Below are 26,250 nucleotides of genomic sequence, written 5' to 3'. Positions count from 1 at the left end.
TTCCTTACATTAAATTCCTGAAGCCATCAGCCCTGGCTTCTTCCCTTGAACTCAACAAACTCCTGATGAAAAACAAGCCTCCTACTGATCTCTCACCCTGAGAGATTATCCTGCAGCCTCCACCATGAGGCAGCCAACCTCATGCTAGACCTCACTCTCTGCCCAGACTTCTTTTATTGTCCCCAGAATCCACCCCCTGCACCTCCCATGTCCCACCCAGCTGATGGACTGATTGGTCGAGCCTTGGAAGTCACCAGACTGTCAGTCAAGAAAAGAGTTTACTTCCTGTTAACCCTCTAGAGGGAGGGGAGACTGGTCACCCCAGATATGAATGGCCTTTCACCTGAGTGCACCTTGCACAGCACCTCCAAAGAGACTGCTATACTAAAAAGCCTAGAACCACCAGTTTTTATATGACTCTAAAAGCAAGACAGCAGCTTGGGGGAACTGAGGCAATTATTAGCATCGTGAGAGTACACAGGAAATTAAAACAGTTTTGCATATAGATATAATTTGTTAAAGATCAAAGCCATGCATTAGTGTGTAACATTAAATATGTCAAAAGATTTCTTCATAAAACTAGATAGATTTTGTTTCCCAGTGAAAAGGAAATAATTTACTCATGCTGTATCAAATGGAAATATTGTGATTAGAACAAATTGATGTGAGACACACTATTAAACAAATCTTGTGTACAGATGCTATTAAGAACTAAAGCTGCACAGGAATGGTATGATTCATTAAACAAAATAAGGATTGACATAAGAATTTACATCACCTTAACATCAGAATTTACACTTAACATCAGAATTTACATATTAAAACATATTTACATATTAATAGCATGTTTACTATTTGCGCCTGGGAAGGAAAAAAAGGTCAACACACACAGCAGAGTTGGAAACAGGCTAGAACTTAATGCAAACACCAAAAAACAACTAGAAAGCTGGGATTTGGCAACTAGAAAGCAGGTACCTGACTGTGGAAAGCAGAATGGTGTAAAGCAGAAGCTGCCGCTGATCAATAATTGTCTTTAGCCAGCCTGGGAACATGCTTATTAATTCCTCTCAGAAACACCTGCCCCTCTCAATCCTCTTAATCTTCATTTGCAGTTCCCATTTATTCCATCTATGTTGGGCTCCCAGCCAGATATAAAAGTGTCCGTTGCAATAGCACAAACAGAAGTGCACATACTAAAACCCAGTACGACTGCCAAGAACAAAGCAAAAAATCTAGGCCCTCGTAGTCAGTAGGGAGTCCTAATGAAAATGTTCTCCCAGACCCTATAGCCAGCAGCCAGTTGGTGTCCATAGTGAATCCTGTGCAGCAAAATCAACCAAATGACCTGAGCACTGGAAGATATGCTTCAGCAGTGATATACGAAGTGTTAACATATTAGTTGCGTGTTCATGGATGGAACACCAGCTTGATTTCTGATAACTTGTTGGGGAAAACCGAGCTGCTCTCCATAGATCAGGAGGGCCTTACTAAACTTTACGTTAATTTAACTATGTCTTTTTACCAAGGTAAGTGTGTGTGTGTGTGTGTGTGTGTGTGTGTGTGTGTGTGTGTGAAAGTAGCAGTAAGTAGTCGTAGTAGTGGTAGTGATAGGCAGAAAGTGACTAAAATGTGAATTTGTCCAGTGGGCAATGTCTCCATAACTCTGAAGCAATATCTGTATACAGAGACAAACATCCCTACACATTACTTTTGCATAAAAATTATTCCTAGGGATAAACTACATGAGAGAGACAGTTTTGTGATTCTTCTTTTCAACTTGTTAAAATTATAAAGCAGTCATGGAAGGTTGCCCTAAGGCCATGCTGATCATCTCTTAATTTTAGCTCCCCACCGCTGCTTTAAATAATAGTAGTGAATATCCAATCTAATGTTATGCATGCCAAATAATGTTTTGCATATGCAACAAGCAGGCAATTTTTTCCAATCTCTCTCTTCATTCTGAAGCCCCTGTACCTCCTGAAAATATGTCATTGAGTGTCCCAGAACCCCGAGGAACACATTTTTAGGAGCCACAGAGGACTGCAGAGGGAAAGATAAATCTGCAAAAATCACCCCTCCCCAACGTGGCCCAAAGCCATGTAGGGATTGAAAGGTAAGCAAAGGTTCAGCTAAGTAATTTTGGACCCTGGACCTGAGCTTACACCCCCCCTCATCCCTGTACAATAAACATCCTTTCCATAGATAGATAGATAGATAGATAGATAGATAGATAGATAGATAGATAGATAGATATCTCCACAAAGGACCCATACATCTTGATCATTCACCACAAACCCACAGATCTGGTTTCATGTAGATGTTAAATCATAAGGGGTGGAGGATGAAGCCTTCTGGGGCCCCACACAATAACAATCAGGGGGTTGAATAGTACTTTCCCATTACCACTATCTGAAACTTGCCCTCTAGTAGGACCAGTACCATCTAGGCCATCCAGCACTACCCTGTTAAGGTATTCCAGAAAGATACCATGGTCAATGACATCAAAAGACACTGAAAGGTCCAGCAGAACCAATGGGGCACACTATCTCTGCCCAGTTCCCAGCATAGGTACTCAACCAAGGCAGTCTCCATCCCAAAGCCAAGCTGGAAATGAGCATGACATGGATCAAGATCATTCTTAAGAGGGAGCCCCATTGAACACAATCGGTCTTAACCTCCAAGTAAATGCTCATAGTATTGCACTGGGCATGTTATTGTTGCATTTATACTACAGTCTGCTCGAACAAATATTTTGTAAGAACACATCTTACATATATGCTTCACTTAGAATAATAATTCAAAAATAGCTTTCAATAATGAAATATGTCTTGAAGGTCTATTGGCATCTATGGCCAGTTTACACAATTGCATCCAGGCACTAGAACCCCTCCACAGGAGTTGAACATTTCAAACATTTGCTATTCATTTATTCAGTTGTTCTCTCTCTTCTCCCCCACACCCCCACAAACGGGAAGGGGAGGATGGGAAGGAGGAAATGAAATAAGGAGCATTTGATTTCCTGAGGAGCAGACATAAGAATAACAAGAGCCTCATTTCTACCTAGCTGGGCAGATGATGTAGCACCAGATGCAAGTAATGGGGCATAGGGTGGGGAAACAGACTAAATCAATGTTGATTTTCTTCTAGTAAGTGGCCATCAGCGAGTGTATTATTTCCTAAGTGCTAGATAAATACTTGTCAAGGGCAATATTAAATTATATTTGGTACAACCAGGTCATCAAGAACAAATTTGTAATCCTCTTCCTACCACTTTCTTTTTTATTAACAATCCCTTATCCACGAACTTTTCACTGGTAATATTTATAAGGGGTTTTTTTTATGCTAGGAGAAAAAATGTTAGTTGAACACATATTCTACATTCTTTTTTAAAAACAATTATAATAATCTAAAATACATTTTCTCCTGAAAGACAAAGTTCAATTTTTTAACAAAGATTCATATCCAACAGTGTTGCATATTTGAAATTCCTCTTCCTTGTTCTTCCTCCACAGTTTAAAATTGTAAACAAAATATCTCACCTAGGATCTCTGTTGTTAGTTATTAATTCAAGATTTAGAGCTGATGTTGAATCAATCATTGCTGTTTGCTCACTTCCATGGAAATGAATCTTAAGTGACTTAGGAGCATAAACTGAATTTTGAATGAACTCAACATACTTCAGCACGGCTGCAACAGCTGCTAGACAGTAATACCTTGGATATAAAAAGACAAAAGAAACAAACATATATTTTAAATAGCACATCACCATTCTGCTGTAGCTTTGGAGACTTTTAGAAACAGAACTAAGTTGTCTGGCAGTACTGAAAAGGTGACTTATCTAAGATGATGTAGGCTTCTTATAGGTTAGCCAGAAGCTGGTATAGGTTAGACAGAAGTTTGGAGACAAATGGTCCAGTGTTCCTCTCTGAGAGCCAGTGTGGTGTAATGGTTAGAGTGCTGGACTAGGACCGGGAAGACCCGAGTTCAAATCTCCATTCAGCCATGATACTTGCTGTGTGACTCTGGGCCAGTCACGTATCTCTCAGCCTAACCTACTTCACAAGGTTATTGTGAGGAGAAACTTAAGTATGTAGTATACCGCTCTGGGCTCCTTGGAGGAAGAGCAGAATATAAATGTAAAAATAATAACAATAAAATAATAATAAATCCCACAAGGTATCTACCAAACTGCCTGCTGCCACATGAACTCATCTGGCTGTTGAAATAATCTTCAGAGGCCTTATTATGGGTTTCTCCACCTTCAGAAATAATGTAGGTGGCTACCAGGGCCAGTTTTCTATTTTAGCCCCTCAATCCTGGAATTCTCTTCCCTTATTTATTTATTTGATTTGATTTGTATAGTGCCCTTCCAAAATGGCTCAGGGCAGTTTACAATTAAAACACACCACTAAAACAGTAAAGAGCGAAAACAAATTAAAAACAACAACAATATAACAATTAACAATTTAAAAACATTTTAAAACAACAATTAAACAATTACAATGATTAAAAACTCCAAAATTGGGTTTTGAATTTTAAAATAAACCAGAAATTAAAACCCTCACAATTTAGGAAGCTGAGAAAGCTTGGGTGAAAAGAAGGGTTTTCAGGTGTTTTTTGAAAATTGCCAGAGATGGAGAGGATAGTATCCCAGCAGGGAGCGCATTCCACAATCTTGGGGCAGCGACCGAGAAGGCCTGTCTCTGTGTAGCCACCAAACGAGTTGGCGGTAACTGGAGACGGACCTCCTCAGATGACCTCAATGGGTGGTGGGACTCATAACGAATAAGATGCTCTCTTAGGTACCCAGGGCCTAAGCATTTTAGGGCTTTGTAAGTTATAACTAGGACTTTGTATTTTGTCCGGAAACCTATTGGCAGCCAGTGTAACTCCATCAGTAAAGGAGTAGCATGGTCTCTCCAAGATGACCCAGAGACCAACCTGGCTGCCGCGTTCTGAATGAACTGAAGTTTCCGGACTACGTACAAAGGCAGCCCCACGTACAGCGCATTACAAAAGTCAAGACTGGAGGTTACCAGCAGATGTACCACAGTTTTGAGGTCATTGATCTCGAGAAACGGGCGTATCAGCCGGATCTGATAGAAAGCACCCCTGGCCATCGCCTCAACCTGAGAAACCAGGGAGAGGTGTGAATCGAGAAATACTCCCAGACTGCGAACCTGTTCCTTTTGGGGAAGTGTGACCCCATCTAGAACAGGCAGATCAAAATCGTCTCTAGAGTTCTGACCCCGCACAATAAGTACCTCCGTCTTATCTGGATTCAGCTTCAGTTTATTCTCCCTCATCCAGCCCATTACTGCTTCCAGACAGGCATTTAGGGAGGATATGCCAGCTCCTGAAGAAGTTGACATGGAGAGGTAGATCTGGGTGTCATCAGCATACTGGTAACACCCAGCTCCAAATCCCCTGATAATCTCTCCCAGCAGTTTCATGTAGATGTTAAAAAGCATTGGAGAAAGTACAGAGCCTTGAGGGACACCATACTTAAGCTCAGATTTTGAAGAGCAACAGTCTCCAATCGACACCATCTGGAATCTATCCGAGAGCTAGGAGCAGAACCACTGTAAAACAGTGCCTCCCACCCCAAACACCCTCAGGCATTCCAGAAGGATACTATGGTCAATAGTACTGAAAGCTGCCAAGAGATCCAAAAGGACCAACAGAGTGACACTTCCTCTGTCAATTCCCAATTGGAGATCATCCATCAGGCTGACCAAGGCAGTCTCCACCCCATAGCCTGATCGAAAACCAGTTTTATATGGGTCTAGATAATCAGTTTCCTCCAAGACCACCTGAAGCTGAGAGGCCACCACCCTCTCAATTACCTTGCCCAGCCATGAGGTTGGAAACAGGCCTATAATTGCTCAACTCCGAGGGATCTAATGCAGGCCTCTTTAGAAGAGGTCTAATGATTGCCTCCTTAAGACAAGGAGAGATCCTGCCCTCCCTCAGAGAAGCATTTGTGATATCCACCAGGCTGTTTACAACAACCTCCCTGCTAGATCGAACAAGCCATGTTGGACAAGGGTCAAGAGAACAAGTGGTAGGCCTCACCAATCCAAGCAGCTTGTCCACATCCTCAAGAGTCACAAACTGAAACCGATCCAGTCGATGCACATAAGAGGAGTTGTTGGGCACCTCCAGCTCAGACATCAAATTAATTGTGGAGTCTCCATCTAGGTCGGCCCGAATCCAAGATATTTTATCTGCGAAAAACTCTTTTAACACATCACAGCAGGTAGCTGATGACTCCAAATTCTGCTTCAAGGGAGGGGGGGCAGATACTAATCCCCTCACAACCCTGAACAACTCCGCTGGATGTGAATTCGCAGAGGCAATACGGGCAGAAAAGAACCGCCTCTTTGCTGCACGCATTGCCTGAGCATAGTTCTTTAGATGTGCTCTATGTCGCAATCTGTCAGATTCGAGTCGAGTCTTCCTCCACTTGCGCTCCAGTCGCCTACCTTGCTGTTTCAGCCCCCGTAGATCTTCCCTATACCAAGGGGCCAATTCTGAAGCGGGTTGGAGGGGACACTTGGGAGCAATTGTGTCTACTGCCCTGGTGAGCAAGTTGTTCCAATTCTCAACCAGGGCATCAACAGGATCACCAGCAAAGCCAACATTAAATCCCTCCAAGGCTTCTTGGAATCTTAGTGGATCCAATAACCTCTTCGGGCGGACCATTCTAATATGCCCCTCACCCCTGCGGAGGTGGGAAGTGGTTGTAAGTCCAACCTTAACCAGATGGTGGTCTGTCCATGACAATGGGGAAATCACAGGAGTCCCCAACCACGGAACACCCCCCTGATCAGAGTAAAATACCAAATCAAGTGTGTGACCTGCAATATGCGTTGGTCCAGAGACCACTTGGGATAGGCCCATAGTTGTCATGGCCGCTATGAACTCCTGAGCTGCCCTGGACAGATTGGTCCTGAAATGAACACTGAAGTCCCCCAGCACCAAGAGTCTGGGAGACTCCAACGTGAGTTCCGCTACCAAGGTCGTGAGCTCAGTAAGGGATTCCGCTGAGCAGCGGGGCGATCAGTACACCAACAGAAGTCCCAATCTATGCCTGGTCCCCAAACTCAAGTACACACATTCAATATGGTCCGATACCCTGACAGGGACCCTGGTAAGGGAGATGTTATCCTTATAGACCACAGCCACCCCACCTCCCCGCCCACGTCCCCTCACCTGCTCCTCTACAGAATATCCTGGAGGGAGAAGCTGGGACCAAACTGGACCTCTAGCCTCCCCCAACCAAGTCTCGGTAATACATACCAGGTCGGCCCCTTCATCCATGATCAAATCATGGATGAGTTCAGATTTATTTTGTACTGACCTGGCATTACAGAGGAGCAGGGAAAAGCTATGTGGGTTGTTGGCAGTGCTCCCTGAGGTCAAAGAGCTGGCAGGACAGTCGGAAGGGGAGACCGCTATTAAATTTCTGACTACCCTTCCCCTGAAACGGCCCGCTGACCTGCCAAAATTACTTCTTCTACTCCCCACCACCACTGAGATGGCTGCCCCATAGTCAACGAAGGTACCCCCTGTCCCCCCATCTTCAGATGAACCCAAACACATTACAGCAATTTCAACCCAAGTCTAAAACAACTTAAAACTAATTAAACAGAAGCCCTCTAGCCCTTGCCCTCATTCTCCCCGAAAGTGGCTCCCCCAAAGGGGCGACACCCTTTGGTGTCACCCCTTCGGTGATGACCCCACTGGTGGCGGGCCCGCCGCCACAAGGAGCCTTCCTATAAAACCCAAAACTGAGCAGGTGACCCGAGGAACAGCTGAGTCACTCAGGGGCTGGTTCCAGTCCTGCCCACACTTCCCACAGATGTTAACCTGAGTCTGCAGCCCCACAGGGGAAGCAGAAGCAGGCAGCCAACAGCAGAAGGAACCCCAGCACCCACCTGGTCTCTCACTCCAGGCAGCACTGGGTGGGAGCTAGATGGACTCTCCCTTTCTCTCTCTGCTGGGCTTCAATTTGATGCCTAGACTGATGACCTTTGGGCACCAGGTTAATATGGCATTTATGTAGGCTTTGGCCAGGGGCGTAACTATAATAGGGCAAGGGGAGACAGTTGTCTGGGGGCCCACTGCCTGGGGGTCCCCCCCAGAGGCAAGTCACATGACTGACTCCCCCAGCCATGCATCTGCTTCCTTCAGTTGTATTCATCCTCTGAAATAGATGTGAGGTGTTAAGACCTGGAGCTACTAGAACAGCATGTCTTTTCTCTAGTTTCTCTAGTACTTGCATGTCTTTTCTCTAGTTTCTCTAGTACTTGCATCGTCCACAATGTACAAAATCTTTTTTAAAATGTAGGATGATGTTCTATTGTGGCACATAGATATCTCTATCTCTATCTAAATAAATAAATAAATTTTACTATGCTTTTTGTTACCACTATTCTGCCTCATTTAAGATTTCTTTACTTCATGAGCTGAGCTTTAGTGGTGGGGGGCATTTTAAAATCTTGTCTCTGGGCCCAATACAACCTTGCTACGCCCCTGGCTTTGGCAGATGTCAGGAGACTGATAAATGCATTTTTCTTAGAGCTGTGGTTCTTAGTGTTATATATGTTTTGTTACTTTTTAGTATAGGTTATTTTATGCAAAACGTTAGGTTGTAAGCTGCCTTGATAACTGAGGTTGAAAGGCAAGATGTAAATATTCTAAATAAATACTTTGCTTTGAGAAACCCTAGTATAAAGGAAAATAACATGTAGAATAATCAGCTATGGATTTGAAATGTAAACATAATTTTGGAATTAATTATAGGTGAGATTTGAAGATCACCCACTCTGTAAGCAACCTAATTGAAAAAATAACCATTAATTCTGCCACATAATATAATAAATACGTCAGTCAGACAAAATCTAGACCCTAAGTACTTAACTAGCTTACTTAAAGACACTGGCTGACTAGCTGGCATCCAGGTAATGCTGCACCATGACGTAAGAAGTTATTTTTGACAATCCCCCCTTTCTCTAAGGCCCACTGTGCCTCCTGAAAATATGTCACTGAGGGTTGTGCAGCTCTCAGGGACATATTTTGGGAAGCACAGTAGGCTTCAGAGAGAAGGGGATCTTATCAAATCACCCCTCCTCAACAGTGCTGTGGTAGTTTTGATATCATCCACTTTTACTAAATTCCATAAAAGAAAATTTAAGTAAAATGGCTAAAGTCAATAACAGATAAGCTGTTGGAAATCTATCAGAGTGTGGGTTATCCAGTATTCTCCAAAAGTTACAAAACAGTATTTGTCAGGCAAAAGTTATACGGATTAGCATTTCTTTTGCAGTTTTCCTACATTTGTATGGCACCTCACAAACATTATTTTATACATCTTTACAACAGCCCTCTAAAGAGGCCAGTATTATCCCCATATTGCTGGTGGTTGGTGGCTGAGAGAGAGTGGCTACCTTATGACCATCTGCTTTGTGTTTCTTTTTAGATTGCGAGCTCTTTTGGGACAGGGAGCCATCTTATTTATATATTATTTATTTTTCTGTGTAAACTGCTTGAGAACTTTTGTTGAATAGTAGTATTAGTAGCAGTTGTAGTAGAAAAGATTATTATCTACAAAGCTTTTTCTCTTAACTAGTTCTGGTGGTACTAGCTCTACTTGTAGCTTTGTTCCCTCGAATTGTTTTAATCTGCGCGCAGAATGAGTTTTGTTCTGGGCGGCAATATCAAGGCCGTGTGCATGTGCATTCATAATGGGGCTTTCCTGATTCAACTTGAGTGAGATCTAAAATTAACTGAGCGGACATTTTTTAAAAACGTGTGTGTGTATTTACATGCCTTGTAGGGAACACAGCTTGTTAGTATTGTTCTGTGCCATAAGATCCTGACTGCTAGGGATCAAGTCGGTTTCCAAGGCAATGCTGGCTGATGTGCAGAAAAAGAGCAAGGAGATAGTATACAAGATTTGCAGCAACACTGTTTTCTATTTAAGAGAACACAGTATTGTAGAGTTCAAAAGGGTACAGCTCAGAACAGTAAAGATTACTGGCTGACATCCTAGCTAACCAAGTGTCAGGTCTCCGAGATGTGCTGGTGCTATGGATGGGATCAACTGGCACTCATACAGAAAGTGCTAATTTCAGCAACCTCCCCTTGCTTCAGGAGCCCTCTGTGTCTCCCCAAAATATGACCCTGTTGGTTGTGCAACCCCCAGGGACATATTTTTGGTGACCCAGAGGACTTTCACAGGAAAGGAAGGTCATCAAAATACCCCTCCCTACTGTGAGTCTAGTGCTGCATTAGTTTGGAAGTTGCCTGCAGCACCAGCTTATCTCATGGAATATCAATACTTAGAATGTCCGCCACAAAGAGATTAGAACATATTCTGTATGAAGACTTGTGACATTAAGGCTTTTTAGTTTAAGGGAAGAATGACAAGGGGAAGTTCATATGGATGGTGTGGAGTGAATATCCCCCACTCCCCATAGACTAAAACCTGGTTCATCTAACTAAAGTGATTGGCAGTAGGTTCAGCATAGGGAAAATAAAGCATTTCTTCACAAAATGCATACCTAATACAGAATTCATCTGAAGAACTGGTGATGGTTTAAGGAACAAAGGTTTTGTTAAATTCACGGAGGATAGGCTTATTTCAAAGGCTGTTAGCCATGATAATGAAATGTATTCTTTATGTCAAAGGCAGTGGCTGACATTCTAACAAAGCGTGCACATTAGGTGGGTCTGTGGGAAGCTCTTGCACAATTCCCCTACTCCTCCTGCTTATGCAGAGGGCTAATGCTTCAACTGTTGCTTGCACTCTGAAAGCACTCTGGAAGATAAGAAATACATTGCTGAGGGTCAGTGACATGTTTCTATTTTTAGAGTGATTCCAGAGTGCAAGCAACGCTTGGAAGTAATAGCATGTGCACAGGAGGGTTGGGAGAGTGGTGCAAGGATTCCTAGCACATCCCTGCAAATCCTCCTAAAGCAAATGCATTAGGGTTAGAGCATATACATTTCCACCATTTTGTAATTGATATATATTCAGTAACTGGCATAGACTAAATTACTCATGAGCACTGATCCCTCTAAGGCATGTGCATGCGCTCACAAGTTTTCTGATGTCCACTTAGTTAATTTTAGATCCCACTCAGGTTGAATAAGGAAGACCCCACTCTGAATGCATGTGCGCACACAGTGCCTTGATACTGCCACCTGGAACAAAATTCATTCTTCACAGAGATGAAAAAAAATTAGAGGGACCACTGCTCATGAGTAGTCCTTTTAAAATTAATAGAACAAATCAGTAATGATGAACTTGTCTTATTAATTTCAAAGTGATTACTCATTAATAATTTAGTCTGAATGTCATCCAATGTGATAAGCCCCTGGTGGCGCAGTGGTAAAACTGCCGCCCTGTAACCAGAAGGTTACAAGTTCGATCCTGACCAGGGGCTCAAGGTTGACTCAGCCTTCCATCCTTCCGAGGTGCGTAAAATGAGTACCCAGAATGTTGGGGGCAATATGCTAAATCATTGTAAACCGCTTAGAGAGCTCTGGCTATAGAGCGGTATATAAATGTAAGTGCTATTGCTATTGCTATAAAGTATTGTGAAATGTTTGCCTTAATAATAGAGTTATTTTGCCTAGATACTGGAGTTAGTCAACCTCAGTCCCAAAGGGATAATTTCTAACTCTGCACTAGGAAGGAGTGAATAATATCAGTTCCTGAAGGAGCTTTACAAACTCTCATCCTCCAGAAGGTTCAAAAGGTTATTTTCTTTAAGAGGTTAAAAAGGTTAACCCAGGAAATAGAAACTTAAGCTTGTGTCCTTTTGTTTGGTCACAATCTTTGAGGGCGAGTCAGAATCAAAATATTTAAACCAGAATGAGACAGAAAACCAGGCAAAGCAGCCAGGATAGAGAGCACAGAAGAGGCTGTTGAAGTAAAAGCAAGGAGTCAAGAGGGGAAAAAGACCATGTATGAGCTGGAAGAAACTGCTTTGCTTTAGAACCTGGATGAAGTAAATTATCAGCACTGCAACTACTGCAACTGCAGGAGGCCACAGCATTTTGGGGGGCCTCATGCTGGGCTGGGGTCTGTACAGAAGAACAGCAACAGGAGGTGAGAGCAAGAACAAGAGTGAGTGAGACTTAGAATTCGTACTCTCAAGATTTCAGACAGGCTGGTTCTCCACTAATACTGAAAGAGGAGGAGAAGCAGGAGCCATGGAGCAGCTGAGGATGATCCCAGCCATGGCAAGGTGAAGGATATGGAACTTTACACATGCAAAGCAGAAGCTCTTATCCTATAATTTCCCCCTTGGCATAAGAAGCTAGGACTTTGGTCCACCTAGCCCTGTATTGTCTACCCTGTCTAGCAGCCCCTCTCAAAGCTTTTCCCCAGCAATGCTACCCAAGAACCTTGCAGCTAAAAATTGAACCTAGGACCTTTTGCAGTGTATGTGCACACTGAACTCCTTAGATTAATGACAGTGTGAAGAAGTCCTTCCTTTTCTCCATCCTAAATCTCCTGCCAATCAGCTTCATTGGATGACTCCAGCAATAAAAATGGGACAAATAAAAATTAGGAAATGAAAAGTTGCTTAGAGGCAGGCTGTTAGTTCTCTTTCTTTCATTCTAGAGACTGTTCCTAACTTAGCTGAGGTAGAGGAATAGCCAAAGGATCAATGTGCCAACAACCTGCCCACTCTTTTGCACAAAGAAAACTAGTTGTACATAGGAGCACCCAAACATATTTTGCAGTAGGCCCCAAAATTTCTAGAACTGGCCCTGTTGATGGTTACTGTTTTAATAACTTTTTAAAAACTGCTTTCAGGTTTTCCTTAAATAAACCTGTTCATTTAGAATTATTTAAAAAACTTAACTTTGTTATTTACTTTAGTCTCTGACACTTTGAGACTATTCCCACAATCGACAGAAAGCAGACTAAGGGAGGTTAGCCTGCTTTCCGTTGATCGTGGGAACCACCAGGCTTGCGGGTGAGCCCGGTGCTCCCAAGGCGGCTAGCCCGCCTAGAATACCCTCCCCTTAAATGAGGTTAACGGAGCAAACACTCCATTAACCTCATTTATTTGCTCGTGTGTTGTCACAGTGTGTAGTGATACATGAGTAGACCCCCGGCCGGGAGGCTGCAGCCAGCCTCCCAGGCTCAGGGGTCTCTCCAGGATGCCCCACACACTTGTGCAGGGCAACTTGGGACTTCCGGGGGCCACACAGCCCCTGATCCCTGCAGCCCCCACCGGCTCTGTGACAGATATGGCAGTTGTGTGGGTGGCTGATCTGGCCACCCTAGAGCTGCCCTTTGATCATCTGCGAGGAGAGCTGGCTAAGCCTCCCCTTAAATGAGGGAACACCCTCCCCTTAAACCTAGAACACCCTCCCCTTAAATGAGGTTAACGGAGCAAGCACTCCATTAACCTCATTTATTTGCTTGTGTGTTGCCACAGTGTGTAGCGATACATGAGTAGACTTCCAGCCGGGAGGCTGCAGCCAGCCTCCCGGGCTCAGGGGTCTCTCCAGGATGCCCCACGCACTTGTGCAGGGCATGCTGGGACTTCCAGGGGCCACACAGCCCCTGATCCCTGCAGCCCCCGCCAGCTCTGTGACGGATATGGCAGTTGTGTGGGTGGCTGATCCGGCCGCCCCAGAGCTGCCCTTTGATCATCTGCGAGGAGAGCTGGCTAAGCCTGCTCTCCCCGCAGACCCAACAGAAGCTCTTCTCATGGATTGTGAGAAGAGCTCTTTGTTTGCCACACCATGTCTAATTGTCATCTCACTATTTGGTACAAGTAAATTGTCTAAATCATTCAAGAATTTTCAAAAGTTGAAATGATGGGCCATTTGGAGGAGGCAGCAAGAAGAAAAAATAGAAAATTTCCACTTTGTGGCAACAATGAAGGCCATTAAAGGGGTGGAGCAAAAAGAGAGCTAAGTAAGTTGCTTTGCCACCCCACCCACTTCTGTAGTGCAGACGATCGTCTGGACCATGACACAAAAGAATTCTAAAATGTTAAATTTAAATGCTGCTCTCGGGTACTGAAAAAGAGCATGGGAAATTCCAAGTGGTATGCAATCTGAAATATCTTTTCAGATAAAGTTGTCTTATGCTTGCCCACTCTACAATAGTGATTTACAGTCTCCCTGTGGGCACATCTGATTATATTCAGGAACCATCTGTCACCACTGAGGACATAAATAGAGAAAATTAATGGTGTGAGGCTCAGAGGTAAGACAGGTGGAAACAACAACTCTGTCAGTGCCCAAATAGATTTTAGTCACGATATAGAGGTTTTCTTTTTAATATCTAAATCCATACTCAGTTATGCAACTCATTGGGTGGCCTTAGGCAAGTCACTATCACTCAGCCTTACTAACCTCACAGGGCTGTTGGGTGGCTAAATGACACCATGAACATTTTGAAGGAAAGTATGTTAAAAGTTGAATGAACAAATTAAAGGTTAAAACCATGTGCTGAAAATGTGTAGATTGATATCTAGAATCTTCTATGAAGGATCCAAAGCATGCTAGTCCATGATGAACATTTTCTAACAAGCTAAATAATTATAAATGGTACTTGGCCAAGACATAGGCTGCAGTCATTAGATAAAGAGAATTTTGCTATAGTCTTGGCAGAATGTGTGGTGATTCAAACACTAGAAGTTGGTAACAAAACTGTTTGAAGTGAATGATTAAGGAAAAATCTGCTAAGTGGAGCAGAACTTTAAAACCCAGACTGAATAAAAATGTGGAAAACCAGAAACAGAAGAGATGTGAGAATACACTGCTTTATGTTTATAGTTCTTTCAGTTGATGCAAGGAGTTCTGTAGGTACTCCCTCTGCTGGAAGAAAACACCAGGTGTACAAATCAAACAGAAGCAGAAGTGCACAGCTTGCCATTATGAAGATACTGAATTGAGAATTAGGCATTAAATGACAAGAGAATCTTTCCACTTGAGAAAATTATCCATCAAAGCAAACTACATTGCAACAAATGGTTATTTTTATATTATTTCAGCAGCTTAGCAACAGGTTAACACTCTGATCTTAAACACATTTAGAGGCTGTTCACACGAGCAGCCTACCCACGCTTTGGCAACCCTACCTGGGTAGGGCTGCTTGTGTGAAGCACCTGGATCAAAGCCAATCCCAGCACTGCCCTCTTGGGTAGTCATGGATTTTGATCTTACCATTTACCCAAGTAGTGTCATGGGTATGCTCAAGCTGCAGACAGCCTAAGCAGACACAGAGCCAGGTGCCTAGAGTGCCTGGCTCACGGTGGAATCACTCATTGCACGGTGCACTGTGGGATATCTGGAGGCTGGGACGCATTTTCTTGGCCTCCAGAAGGCCACACAGCTTGCAAATGTGCCTGTCATGTGAGCGCACAAGCACAAGCTACGCAGTCTAGAACCATTCTGGATCATTTGGGGGGAAGGTAGGTGCTATCCTGCCTTCCCCACGACCACAACCAGCAGTCTTGAAGGTTGTGATCTCTGGTTCCTTTGAGTTAAACTTCATACCGTGTCACTTTATTTAATGTCACAAATAAATCCTAAGAAAAAGGTTTCAAAACAATGTTCTGTGGAAACCAATAGAACTTAATTCCAAGTTGCTGTGTTCAGAATTGCAAAGAACGTACTTAACACTTGCTCTCTAATGATCTGATTTAGGAGATGTAAGGGACAGCAAATGAAAAGGAAAATCGGCAAACAAAACTTTAATTGGGAAAATGATTATAGAAACACTTGAAACAACCAGTTTAAAATACTCACCCAACATCAAGTCAAAATCAGTTGCTATTATAAGCTATGTTTATAAACCATATTGGGACTGATATATAAGGTGTATCATCATTACATTTTAAAATACTTAGATAATGTATTTCAAGAAGTAGACTAAGAAGCCTTAAAGGTAGATTGCCAGACTACTGGCTATGAAGCTAAGTGTGGAAAACAAAAGTGAATGGGAAACTGGTGATTTCTATTACACACACACTTGGACTGAACTTCCATTAGGACTGTGCTGAATTCTGGTGTACATAATTGTTCAATATATTCCAAGCCTTTAGTTTCATTGAAGTATTTTCTTTGGACTGTGGTAAAAGTCACATTCTGTGGGGAAAACAGACAGAATTATGAGCTGTTACATAAGTCTTTCCTTCAAATGTGGTTTTAATAGTTCTAGAGAAATTAGCAAAACAAATATTTTCTGTTTTAGATAGTTCTAGAGAAATTAGCAGTCCTAGAGAAATAAGCAAAACAAATATTTTCTGTTCACTCAAATACTGTTAGAAGCCCACAGTCCAAATATTTGTACTGCACAATGGATGTGATTTAGAGGCACACACATGCAGTGAGTGGACTGAAGTTGTTTTAGGCATTTTCTTTTAACCAGTTTCCTGCAGTAGAATCACAAATTGTTGCTTAAACTCCATTCAGTTTGAAAGAGCAGAATAGAAGTTTGGGCAGGAGAGAAGAAGAAATCATATATTTTACTGAAGAAAATCATGCCAATTTGTTATATACAATGTGTGAGAGTGTGTGTACGTGTGTGTGTCATACACACTGTATATAACAACTCTAATTTAGTGTGTAAGTACCTAATCACTTATGCAGCAAGTGACTTTCTTTAAATATTTTGTAGTTTAAACAAGGATGTCCATTTTCCTCTTTCACCAAAATATCTCAACTTTGGCTTCTATGAATAGTGCACAGCTATCAGTACCCACACTTAGACCTTTAACCCTCAGAAAAAATTAGGGTTGAATGTACCCCATCTGAGAAGGGGGGAGGGTCATAAAACTTTGTGTTCAGTGTTCTGCAACTCCATCTTCAAGATTAAACTTAATGAGGTGCCCTGTAGCATTTCATCCAACTCCTTGCAATATTGACTAAAAGTTCCCTTTTAACTAATAGGGAAATTGGGGTATCAGCAACCCCCATTGCACTCCATATTAACTGAAAGTATTATAGATTTATGGCACTGTGGCTTAAAGGGACCTCACAAAATGTCATGTAATAATGTAATCATGTTTTATGTCCATAGATGCTTAGACCAGAACCTGTCCCTTCCATGTCTTGTGGGAAAAGAGCATAGAGGCTGACCACAAAAGCTCTTATCCATAACAGAATAAGTGATAACTTTTCTCAGTGTCTCTACAAATGGTTTTGGAGTACATAGTACCGTTCCACTGGGAGGTTACAAATGGTCTGTATCAATCCAATGTTGGGGTAATAAGAAGATTCCCAAGTTACCCAAACACTTAAAAAACTTTTGGGTTACATTAAGCATGATACCAAAGGCACAGTAAAAAAAACCACAACACTTTATTTAGCACAGACTACCCTGCATGATCAAAATAAATAATTATCAAAATGATGCATAAGAGTCTATAGGATGAAGGCACAATAGAGCGTCTTTCTTCATTACTGGAACAGATACAGAGGCTGTTCTTACGTGCAGGCAAAACTGGGATAAGGAAGCCCAGCCCAGTGTTGCCTGTGTGTTAGAACCACTAGAAGCTGCTCAGCTCCTGGCAGTGGCTCAGCGGCAAACTCACCTCCAGAGCCCGCCTCCAAAATGAGGTTAAGAGAGCAAGTGTTCCATTAGCCCCATCTTTCTGCTTGTCTGCCAGACCCGGTAGCTTGCAGCCAGGGCTGGGAGACTGCAGGGCTCCCGGCTGGTGCTGGGGAAACCCTCACAATGCATTGCGCATTTGCATGATGCGTTATTGGAGTTGGGGGGGGGAGGTGATGTTTCCCAGCCCCCAATCCTCCCCGCTGCCGGCTGCAGCTGGCAATTGTTTGGGCGGGCAATCCACCCGCTCAGCAAAGACAGCGGGATTGTCTGTGGGGAAGTAAGTGCTAGCAGCCTTCCTCCCAGCCCTTCCTTGAGTCTTTTCTCACTGATCATGAGAAAGGCCTCATAATCTCCAGGAGAATGTGAGAAAAGAGGTTAATACATAAATATGTTACTGCATCATGTTAGCAAGTTTCATATAGGATAAGATATGTTGGATTACAAAGAAAGTGTTTAATGATATCTATCTATATCTATAATTCTCTAAGCCGTCCCCTTGGCTAATCCCATGTGTGGCAGCTCTCGCGAGAGTTAGTAAGCAGAAGCACTGTGGTGACTGGGCAGTGGAGATTCCATATTATATTATATTATTATTTCTTGTTTACACAGTCAGACAGGTGTTATTGACTGGTTTGTTTTATCTAGACATCGAGTCCTTCCCAAGGACCTGGGATGCCAGAATTTTCATCATTATTATTATTATTATTAATTCAATTTCTATACCGCCCTTCCAAAAATGGCTCAGGGCGGTTTACACAGAGAAATAATATATAAAGAAGATGGATCCCTGTCCCCAAAGGGCTCACAATCTAAAAAGAACATAAGACAGAAACCAGCAACAGTCACTGGAGGTACTGTGCTGGGGTGGATAGGGCCAGTTATTCTACCCCTGCTAAATAAAGAGAACCACCACATTAAAAGGCGCCTCTTTGCCAAGTTAGCATGGGTGTTTCGCATAGGGAGGAGGAGCCTGTGAAAGCAGAAGCACCATGGTGATTGGGCAGTGGGGATTCCATAAGCAGATAGGGAGGAGGAGCCTGTGGCACTGTGGTGATTGGGCAGTGGGGATTCCATATGCAGATAGGGAGGAGGAGCCTATGATGGTTAAGGTCAGTTGGAATGCAACTGCTACTGGTTGGAAGATGTTCTTCATTGTAGAGGAGAGGAATCTATATCTATATCTATATCTATATCTATATCTATATCTATATCTATATCTATATCTATAAAAAGGATAGTGGGCAGGGATCTGCGAAGAGAGGGTCGTGAGGGAGGAAAGAGCCCCTTCAGGAGAAGTAGGCTGCTGTTGTGTGAATCAGATGAGGAAACAAGATGAAAAAGATCTGTTAATTCAGAAAGGGAGGGAGAGAGAGGGGGCGGGGCAAGAGAGAAAGAAGGAAGGGTGAGGATGGGCCCAAACCTGTCATCAGCCTGAGAGGAACAAGCAGCCATGGCAATGCAAGGAAGGTCCCAGTTAACCACTGCTGCTGTTTGGGGCTACCGAGACCACTGGCGGAGGGAGGGAGGCAAGCAGGCAAGAGACAGGCCTGGGCCTGTCAGCAGCCTGAGGGGAACGAGCGAGGAAGGGCCCGGTCAACCGCTGCTTCTGCTCCTCCTGTGGGGAAGAGCAGGAGTGGGGCTCTGGTGAGGAGGGCTCTGGAGACAGGCGGCTGCAGCCTGGCCAATAGGTGCCAGCAACACTGTAATTGTGACCAACAGGGGTGAGGAGGATGGAAGTAACTGGATGGAGAAGGAGCAGGACTGCGGCTCAGGTGAGGGTGGAGAGATCCACCCGGCTGTGGCAGGGGGTGAGGGGAGCAATCAAGTACTAGCGCTATGTGTGGATTAAGCTAATTTCATTCTAAATCTGCATGGTACTTCTTTTCAACTATTGTATACTTGATTAAATTGTAATCAATTTTTATAGTAAAAATTTATAGTAATTTTTAAATAGTAAACTAGTAAATGCAGGCCCGTTGAATAACGGGTGCTAGTGAGTGCTCCGGGCCCCCCGGCCGCCATTCCCCCTCCCGCCGCCGCCAGCCTCTATGCCGCGGCCGGTCTCCCTGGCCGGGCAAGGGCCCCAAGCCGCCCGGCTTCGGCGGCAGCGCCTGGCCTCCTCCTCCCCCCGCCCGGCTTCGGCGGCGCGGCCAGGCCGCGGCCATGGCTCCGCCGCCGCCTTGGCCGGCTTCCCCCGCCGCCGCCTCCCCCCACCCGGCTTTGGCAGCGCGGCCAGGCCGCAGCCATGGCTCCGCCGCCGCCTTGGCCGCACCTCGGCCAGTGCTCCCCTCCGCCGCATACCCAGCTTCTTCGGGGCGGCTGCTTCTGGCCGCCCAAGATGTCCGCCAGGTCCTGGCGTTCGTTTGTCCCTTGCTCTGTTCTGGGCATGCGCTGCATGCATGCCCAGAACAGGCCAGGCACGAACACACGCTTGGTGTCCGTCCACGGACGGACACCAAGCGTTTTATTAGAGAGTATGTGTTGCCACATTTTGAGTGTGTCATTCCAACACTGTTTGTATATATAAACAAATCTAGTCCAACCCAAGCAGCAGTCCACAGTCCCATGGGAAGAAGTGCATGTGTAGAAGTAGTACGTGATTATTAGCTCCAGGACACTGACAGATAATGAGAGACAAGGGTGAATGTTAAGAACTATTAGAAGAGACACTGACTTAATTCAGACATTATGCCAAACCATCGTCCATGGAGCTTAACTATAGCTTTTGGTGTGATTTCTAAATTGACATAACATGGTTTGCAATTGGCTGGCAAAGCACAATTACAACACAAGTCTGAAGTGGATTTTCAAACCTTGGTTGTGCTAACTATAGTTTGGCACGACGATAATCTATTGCTATTAGCTTGACCAGTGCAGAGCATCTGCACACTAGTAGATTGCTCTCCTCACCCTCGCCACAGCCCCCTCGCTCCAGAGACCTCCCAACCTTTACTTGAGCCCCGCTCCTCCTCCTCCTCGCAGGGCCCAAGTTCAATAAGGCTTGCTCCCAATGGGCTCACTTACCAGTGGCTGTTTTGGGACTCCCTTTTTATTCCAACTTGCAGCACAGTGGTGGCAGCAGCAGCAGCAGCACTACTTTCCCTCCCTGCCTCCTTAAGTTGCACGACCCTAGCATTGTTCCCTCGCCTGGGCTTGCCTGCCTGCCAGTCTTGAGGCATGGTTGGTGTGGAGGGTGAAAGGAAGCAGGCTGTTGTGTTTGAGGCGTGACCCGAGGGCTGGAGTGGCATTGCCACCCTGGGGCCCCCTCTGGGATAAGATGTTGCTGCAGTGCAGCCTCCACCTCAAGGCTCCCTCCTTCACTGCCCTCCTGTTCCTCTTCACCCTACTCCTTGCCTCTGGCAGAAGAACCAGCTGACTGATCAGGCTTCTCCAGTTCCCCGGCCGCTCCCGAGTCGCCATCTTTGCCATCCGCTTCGGCCGCCCCAGCTCTCTATAGCCACACGTGTGCATAGCATGGCTCGCTCTCTCACCACAGATGTGCTTAGCAGTGCATGGGCATGGCTTGCCACATACCACCTAAGGTGTGTGTGTGTGTGTGTGTGTGTGTGTGTGTGTGTGTGTGTGTGTACACATACACACACATATCTATCTATCTTAGAATGATTGATAGATATTAAGGTTGTTCTCATGACCACTGCAGCACAGCGGATAGGGTATGGGAGAAAGGAAGATCGATTTTATCTTCCCCACAGATGACCAGGAGTCTTGTGTGGGACACGAAGCTTGTGCGCCCACATGATAAGTGCAGATTTCTGGAGGCTGGGAAAATGCAGCCTGGCTTCCAGATATCCCTAAACGCATGGCATGAGGAGCGCGGTGCATTAAGGGATTTCCCATCAAGCTCTAGGCGCCCACTCTGTATCTGCTTGGACTGCCTGCAGCTCGCGCACACATATGACTGGGGATCTGGGTAAAAGGGAGCGCTTGCGCCCTTTTAAGCAGGTAAAAGCCCACGGGAAATTCCTGGGCTACCTGGCAAGGTAGCACCAGGATCTGTCACAATCCCAGGGCTTCAACAAGCAGCCCTACCTAGCTGGGGTAGGCAACCTGGGTAGGGGGTACCTGGGTGGTCTACCTGGGGTATTATTGTATTTTTCTGGATACTGGTCAAAAACTGTAATAAATAATTGTTGTTGTCATTGTTATTGCATGTTTTTCTGCTTTTGAAGTTCAGCAGGGTTAAGAATGCTGTGTAGACAGAAAACTCCGAGCTATTATTTGCCTCATTGTTTTAGATGCACCAGACATAATTTTGGTTCTGAAAGTTAAGTGCAAACTATTGTTTGGATTATGTATGAATTAAGACATTGGTATGGCGTACTTTTAATTTCAGAACAGTTAAAACAGAAGTTTGGGTCTTCACTGAAGAAGCTGTTGATGTGGAACCACCTAAAACAGAGGTGGGCTTACGGCAGACTTCTGTGGCCCACTTTTTTTTTTTTTTTAATTCCCCAAGGTCCAACAAAGTATTCTAAACTAGCAGGTGAGGCCCGTTGTTGACCGAGCAAAGTTATTTTGTGTCAATTACACTGCTAGGAAAATTCAAGAAATAAAATCCAGGAGGTCCTCTAATATTGTGGGAGTAATGTAATAGCAGCAATTAAAATGGGGATAATGTTTGTGGTAACTGCAATATTGGAGAGCTTTACCTAACCCAAAAAATGAGGTTAGGTTCCTTAGCTAAACAATCCATTCTCATGGTGAGAGTGGATGAAGCAACCTGTGCAGGGAAAGTAGCTATTTAAAATTTAAACCTCTCTGTTCATCAGCTGAAAAGTACAGGGATGTGTAAGGTTTTAATATCCACTCTCCCCACTTCTCAGCTGACATGTAGGAACGTTTTAAAAAGCAACACAAGAGGCGAGTGTGGATGGAACAGCCTGTGCCTTTCACACTGCTTCTTTAAATCTCCAAGCACACCAGCCAAGAAGAGCTAGACTGGCTATTTAAACTGTATACCAATTTATATAGGGGTTAGAAAATTGCAAATAACCAAAACTACCTTCATTAATAATTAAACTTATACTACTACACAAATTTATATACTACTTTTCAACAAAAGTAATGCATCCTGTGAAACAGGATGTTGGACTGGATGGGCCTTGGGCCTGATCCAGCAGGGCTGTTCTTACGTTCTTAATAAAAGTTCTCAGAGCAGTTTACATATAAAATAAATAAATAAATAAAGATGAACATTACAACAATATGTTAGAGGTTGTTGATTTTTATCCACAATAGGTAAAACAGCAGAGCACTAAGGAATGAGCACACACTCCAGTTACAGAGTAGGTAGCAGAGGATGGTTCGGATATTGCAGCTATTTAGAGAAAACACATGGAGATCCTTGTATGACTAAACACTAAACATTTATTGGTTAAATACACTTAGATAGGAAAGACCTATATCTGATCTAAAGGACTACATAGTGGATAGGTAAGGAGAGAGAAAGATGTTTCCGTCTGCTCTCTAGGAGGAAAGGAAGGATTGTGATTCAGCACAGGAAGTGCTGCAGAGTCAGTTCAGGGGTCACAGAGTAGGGACAGATAGGGAGACCCTGACTCACTGTCTCTACTCCCAATGCCCCTAGTGGTCATTAGGACAGTTGGTGCAAAAGGTCGATGCACTGGAAGTTCATCTCCAACACAATAAACATTATTCTTTTAAAAAAATAATTACCATATATGGTAAATTTGAATCAGAGTAAATTTTGAGAAAAATCTTCTGCATCTGTTGCGCATGATGTTATTTTGGAATTATTGATCTTATTATTGAGTGTTAAAAATCTGTTGAGAATAACAGTTAAAATATGGTGATTATATTCAGAATGTCTTCTAATTAAAAAAAATAAACATTTTCCCCAGCATATTCCAGTGTTAAAAGTAGTGCATTCAGCTAATTGAAGTGGTAAGACTGTTCGTGTAAAATTTGGCATCTGTAACCAGGAAGTATGACACTTCTGTAACCAGGAAGTATGACACTCAGAATTTATTCTAAAAAATACAATTTTTTAAAAAAAATCACTGAGCATATTCCAGCGAAAAAAGTACTGCATTCAGCTAATTTCAGTGGGAGAATTGCATATGGTCATTGGGAAGTATTACTTCATTTCACACCAACCAACCAACCATTCAAAATATTGTCATGGACAGATCATCACCTGGTGGGGTTTAGTTTGACTGCTCCGTCTGCCCTCTGCAGGGGTGGTGGGCCGATTAAGATGGTCCGCCCCCGGAGGCTTATGGATCCGCTTGGATTTCAGATGGCCCTCGGGGAGTTTCCAGTGTCCACAGTTGGTGACCCTGTCGAGGTCTTGGTTGATCTCTGGAATGGAGAGATGGCCTGGGCTGTTGACACGGTTGCTCCTAAACGCCCTCTCCGGCTTGGTGGAGCCCGTTCGGCTCCTTGGTTTTCCTCGGAGCTTAGGGCGATGAAGCAACTCGGGCGACGGCTAGAACGACACTGGAGGAAGAGTCATCACGAATCCGACCGAACACGGGCTAGAGCCCATTTTAGGGACTACTCCGTGGCGGTGGGGGCGGCGAAGAAATGCTTTTTCTCTGCCTCCATTGCGTCTGCTCAGTGCAGACAAACAGAGCTGTTTCATGTGGTGAAAACCTTGCTCCACACATCCCCCCAGACAATGGGGGAGGAGTCATCTACAGCTCTTTGTGATCGGTTTGCCTGTCGCTTTGCAGATAAAGTCACTTGCATCCGTGCTGACCTGGACTCCAGAGTTTTGGCAGTTCCGGCAGACGTCCCTTTGGTACCATCTGGTCCCGTTGTGTTGGATTCTTTTCGGTTGGTGCGGCCTGAGGATGTGAACAAGATCCTGGGCAGTGTGCGGGCGACTTCGTGAGCTCTTGATCCTTGCCCTTCATGGCTAATAAAAGCTGCCAGGGTGGGGATGGGTAGATGGCTGGAGGTGATCGTTAATGCTTCATTAAGGGAGGGCAGGATGCCATCATGCCTTAAGGAGGCGGTGGTAATACCTCTATTAAAAAAGCCCTCCCTTGATCCCTCCAACCTGGACAATTATAGACCTGTGTCTAACCTCCCCTTTTTGGGCAAGGTGATAGAGCGTGTGGTGGCGTCCCAGCTGCAGAGGGTCTTGGATGATACGGATTATCTGGACCCTTTTCAATCTGGCTTCCGCCCCGGGTATGGGACTGAGACTGCCTTGGTCACTCTAGTGGATGACCTACGCCGGGAACTAGAAAGGGGGAGTGCGTCCCTGTTGGTTCTGCTGGACCTCTCGGCGGCGTTCGATACCATCGACCATGGTATCCTTCTGGGCCGCCTCTCGAGTATGGGAATTGGAGGCACTGCGTTGCAGTGGTTTCGGTCCTTTCTTGAGGGGAGGGTTCAGAAGGTGGTGCTGGGGGACTACTGCTCGGCCCCGTTGCCGTTGGCCTGTGGGGTCCCGCAGGGATCGGTCTTGTCCCCCATGCTGTTTAACATCTACATGAAGCCGCTGGGTCATCCGGAGATTTGGACTGAGTTGTCAGCAATATGCGGATGACACTCAGCTCTATCTCTCCTTGTCATCTGATCCTAGGGAGGCAGTGGATGTCCTTAATCGGGGGCTGGAGGCCGTGATGGGTTGGATGTGGGCTAACAAACTGAAATTGAATCCGGATAAGATGGAGGTACTGTTGGTCAGTAGGAGAGCCAATCGGGATGAGGAGATTTTACCGGTTCTGGATGGGGTTGCACTCCCCTTGAAGGAGCAAGTACGCAGCTTGGGGGTACTACTGGACCCGGTTCTGCTTTTGGAAGCTCAGGTGGAGGCGGTGGCCAGGGGTGCCTTTGCACGGCTTCGGCTGGTGCGCCAGCTGCATCCCTTTCTCGAGAAGGCAGATCTGGCCACGGTTACCCACGCCTTAGTCACGTCGCGGCTTGATTACTGTAACACGCTCTATGTGGGGCTGCCCTTGAAGAATATCCGGAAACTGCAGCTAGTGCAAAACGCGGCAGCGAGGGTTTTATCCGGAGCTGCCCGTTGGGAACATATCACCCCCATTTTGAAAGAGCTGCACTGGCTGCCGGTTCGTTTCCGGGTCCAATTCAAGGTGCTGGTTTTGACCTTTAAAGCCCTAAACGGTTTAGGCCCGGGGTATTTGAGGGACCGCCTGCTCCCAAGGGTTGCTGCCTGCTTGACAAGGACATCTGAGGGGGCCCTGCTCCGTGTGCCGACAATGAGGGAGGCCCGGCTGTCGTGCACTCGGGACAGGGCCTTCTCTGTTGCTGCCCCCAGACTCTGGAATGCTCTCCCAGTGGCCATTCGTTCCTCGGACTCCATCACGGCTTTTAGAAAGCTTTTAAAGACTTGGCTTTTTACCCAGGCTTTTACATGATCGTTTTCTACTGCGGCTTCTCTGTGTTTTTATTTGTTGTATTTGTTGTATTGTTTTTATGCCTGTTTTTATATGTTTTTATAATTTTAACATGATGTTTTTATTGTCTTTTTATTGTATGTTTTTAACTTTTGTAAACCGCCTTGGGGTTATCTTTTTAATGAAAGGCGGTATATAAATGCAAAAATAAATAAAAAATAAATAAAAATAATAGATATAGGGGCTATTCTCAAGATGGGGAAAAATCGGGCTAGGAAAGCCTAGCCCGATTTTCCC

The 26,250-nt window shown here is 44.6% G+C and overlaps 1 protein-coding gene across 13 annotated transcripts in view; it reads right to left on the bottom strand.

Moving 5' to 3' along the window:
• The window catches only part of MSH4 (mutS homolog 4), a 169,046-nt gene that overhangs the window by 95,976 nt on the left and 46,820 nt on the right, over positions 1 to 26,250 (bottom strand). For all 13 annotated transcript variants that reach the window (XR_008306063.1, XR_008306061.1, XR_008306062.1 and 10 more), the window contains 2 exons: positions 16,016 to 16,131; positions 3,540 to 3,713 (listed from right to left, as the gene is read on the bottom strand). Coding sequence is in view for 10 of the 13 variants with exons in the window: in XM_053245112.1 (XP_053101087.1) it covers positions 3,540 to 3,713; positions 16,016 to 16,131 (290 nt within the window). In the remaining 3 variants the exon portion in view is untranslated. The remainder of the gene's footprint in view (positions 1 to 3,539; positions 3,714 to 16,015; positions 16,132 to 26,250) is intronic.

Source organism: Hemicordylus capensis, chromosome 4, assembly GCF_027244095.1.
Source record: "Hemicordylus capensis ecotype Gifberg chromosome 4, rHemCap1.1.pri, whole genome shotgun sequence".
Classification (NCBI taxonomy): Eukaryota; Metazoa; Chordata; class Lepidosauria; order Squamata; family Cordylidae; genus Hemicordylus; species Hemicordylus capensis.
Note: the sequence above shows the minus strand (reverse complement) of the source record. Positions and strands in the feature narration are given on the sequence as shown.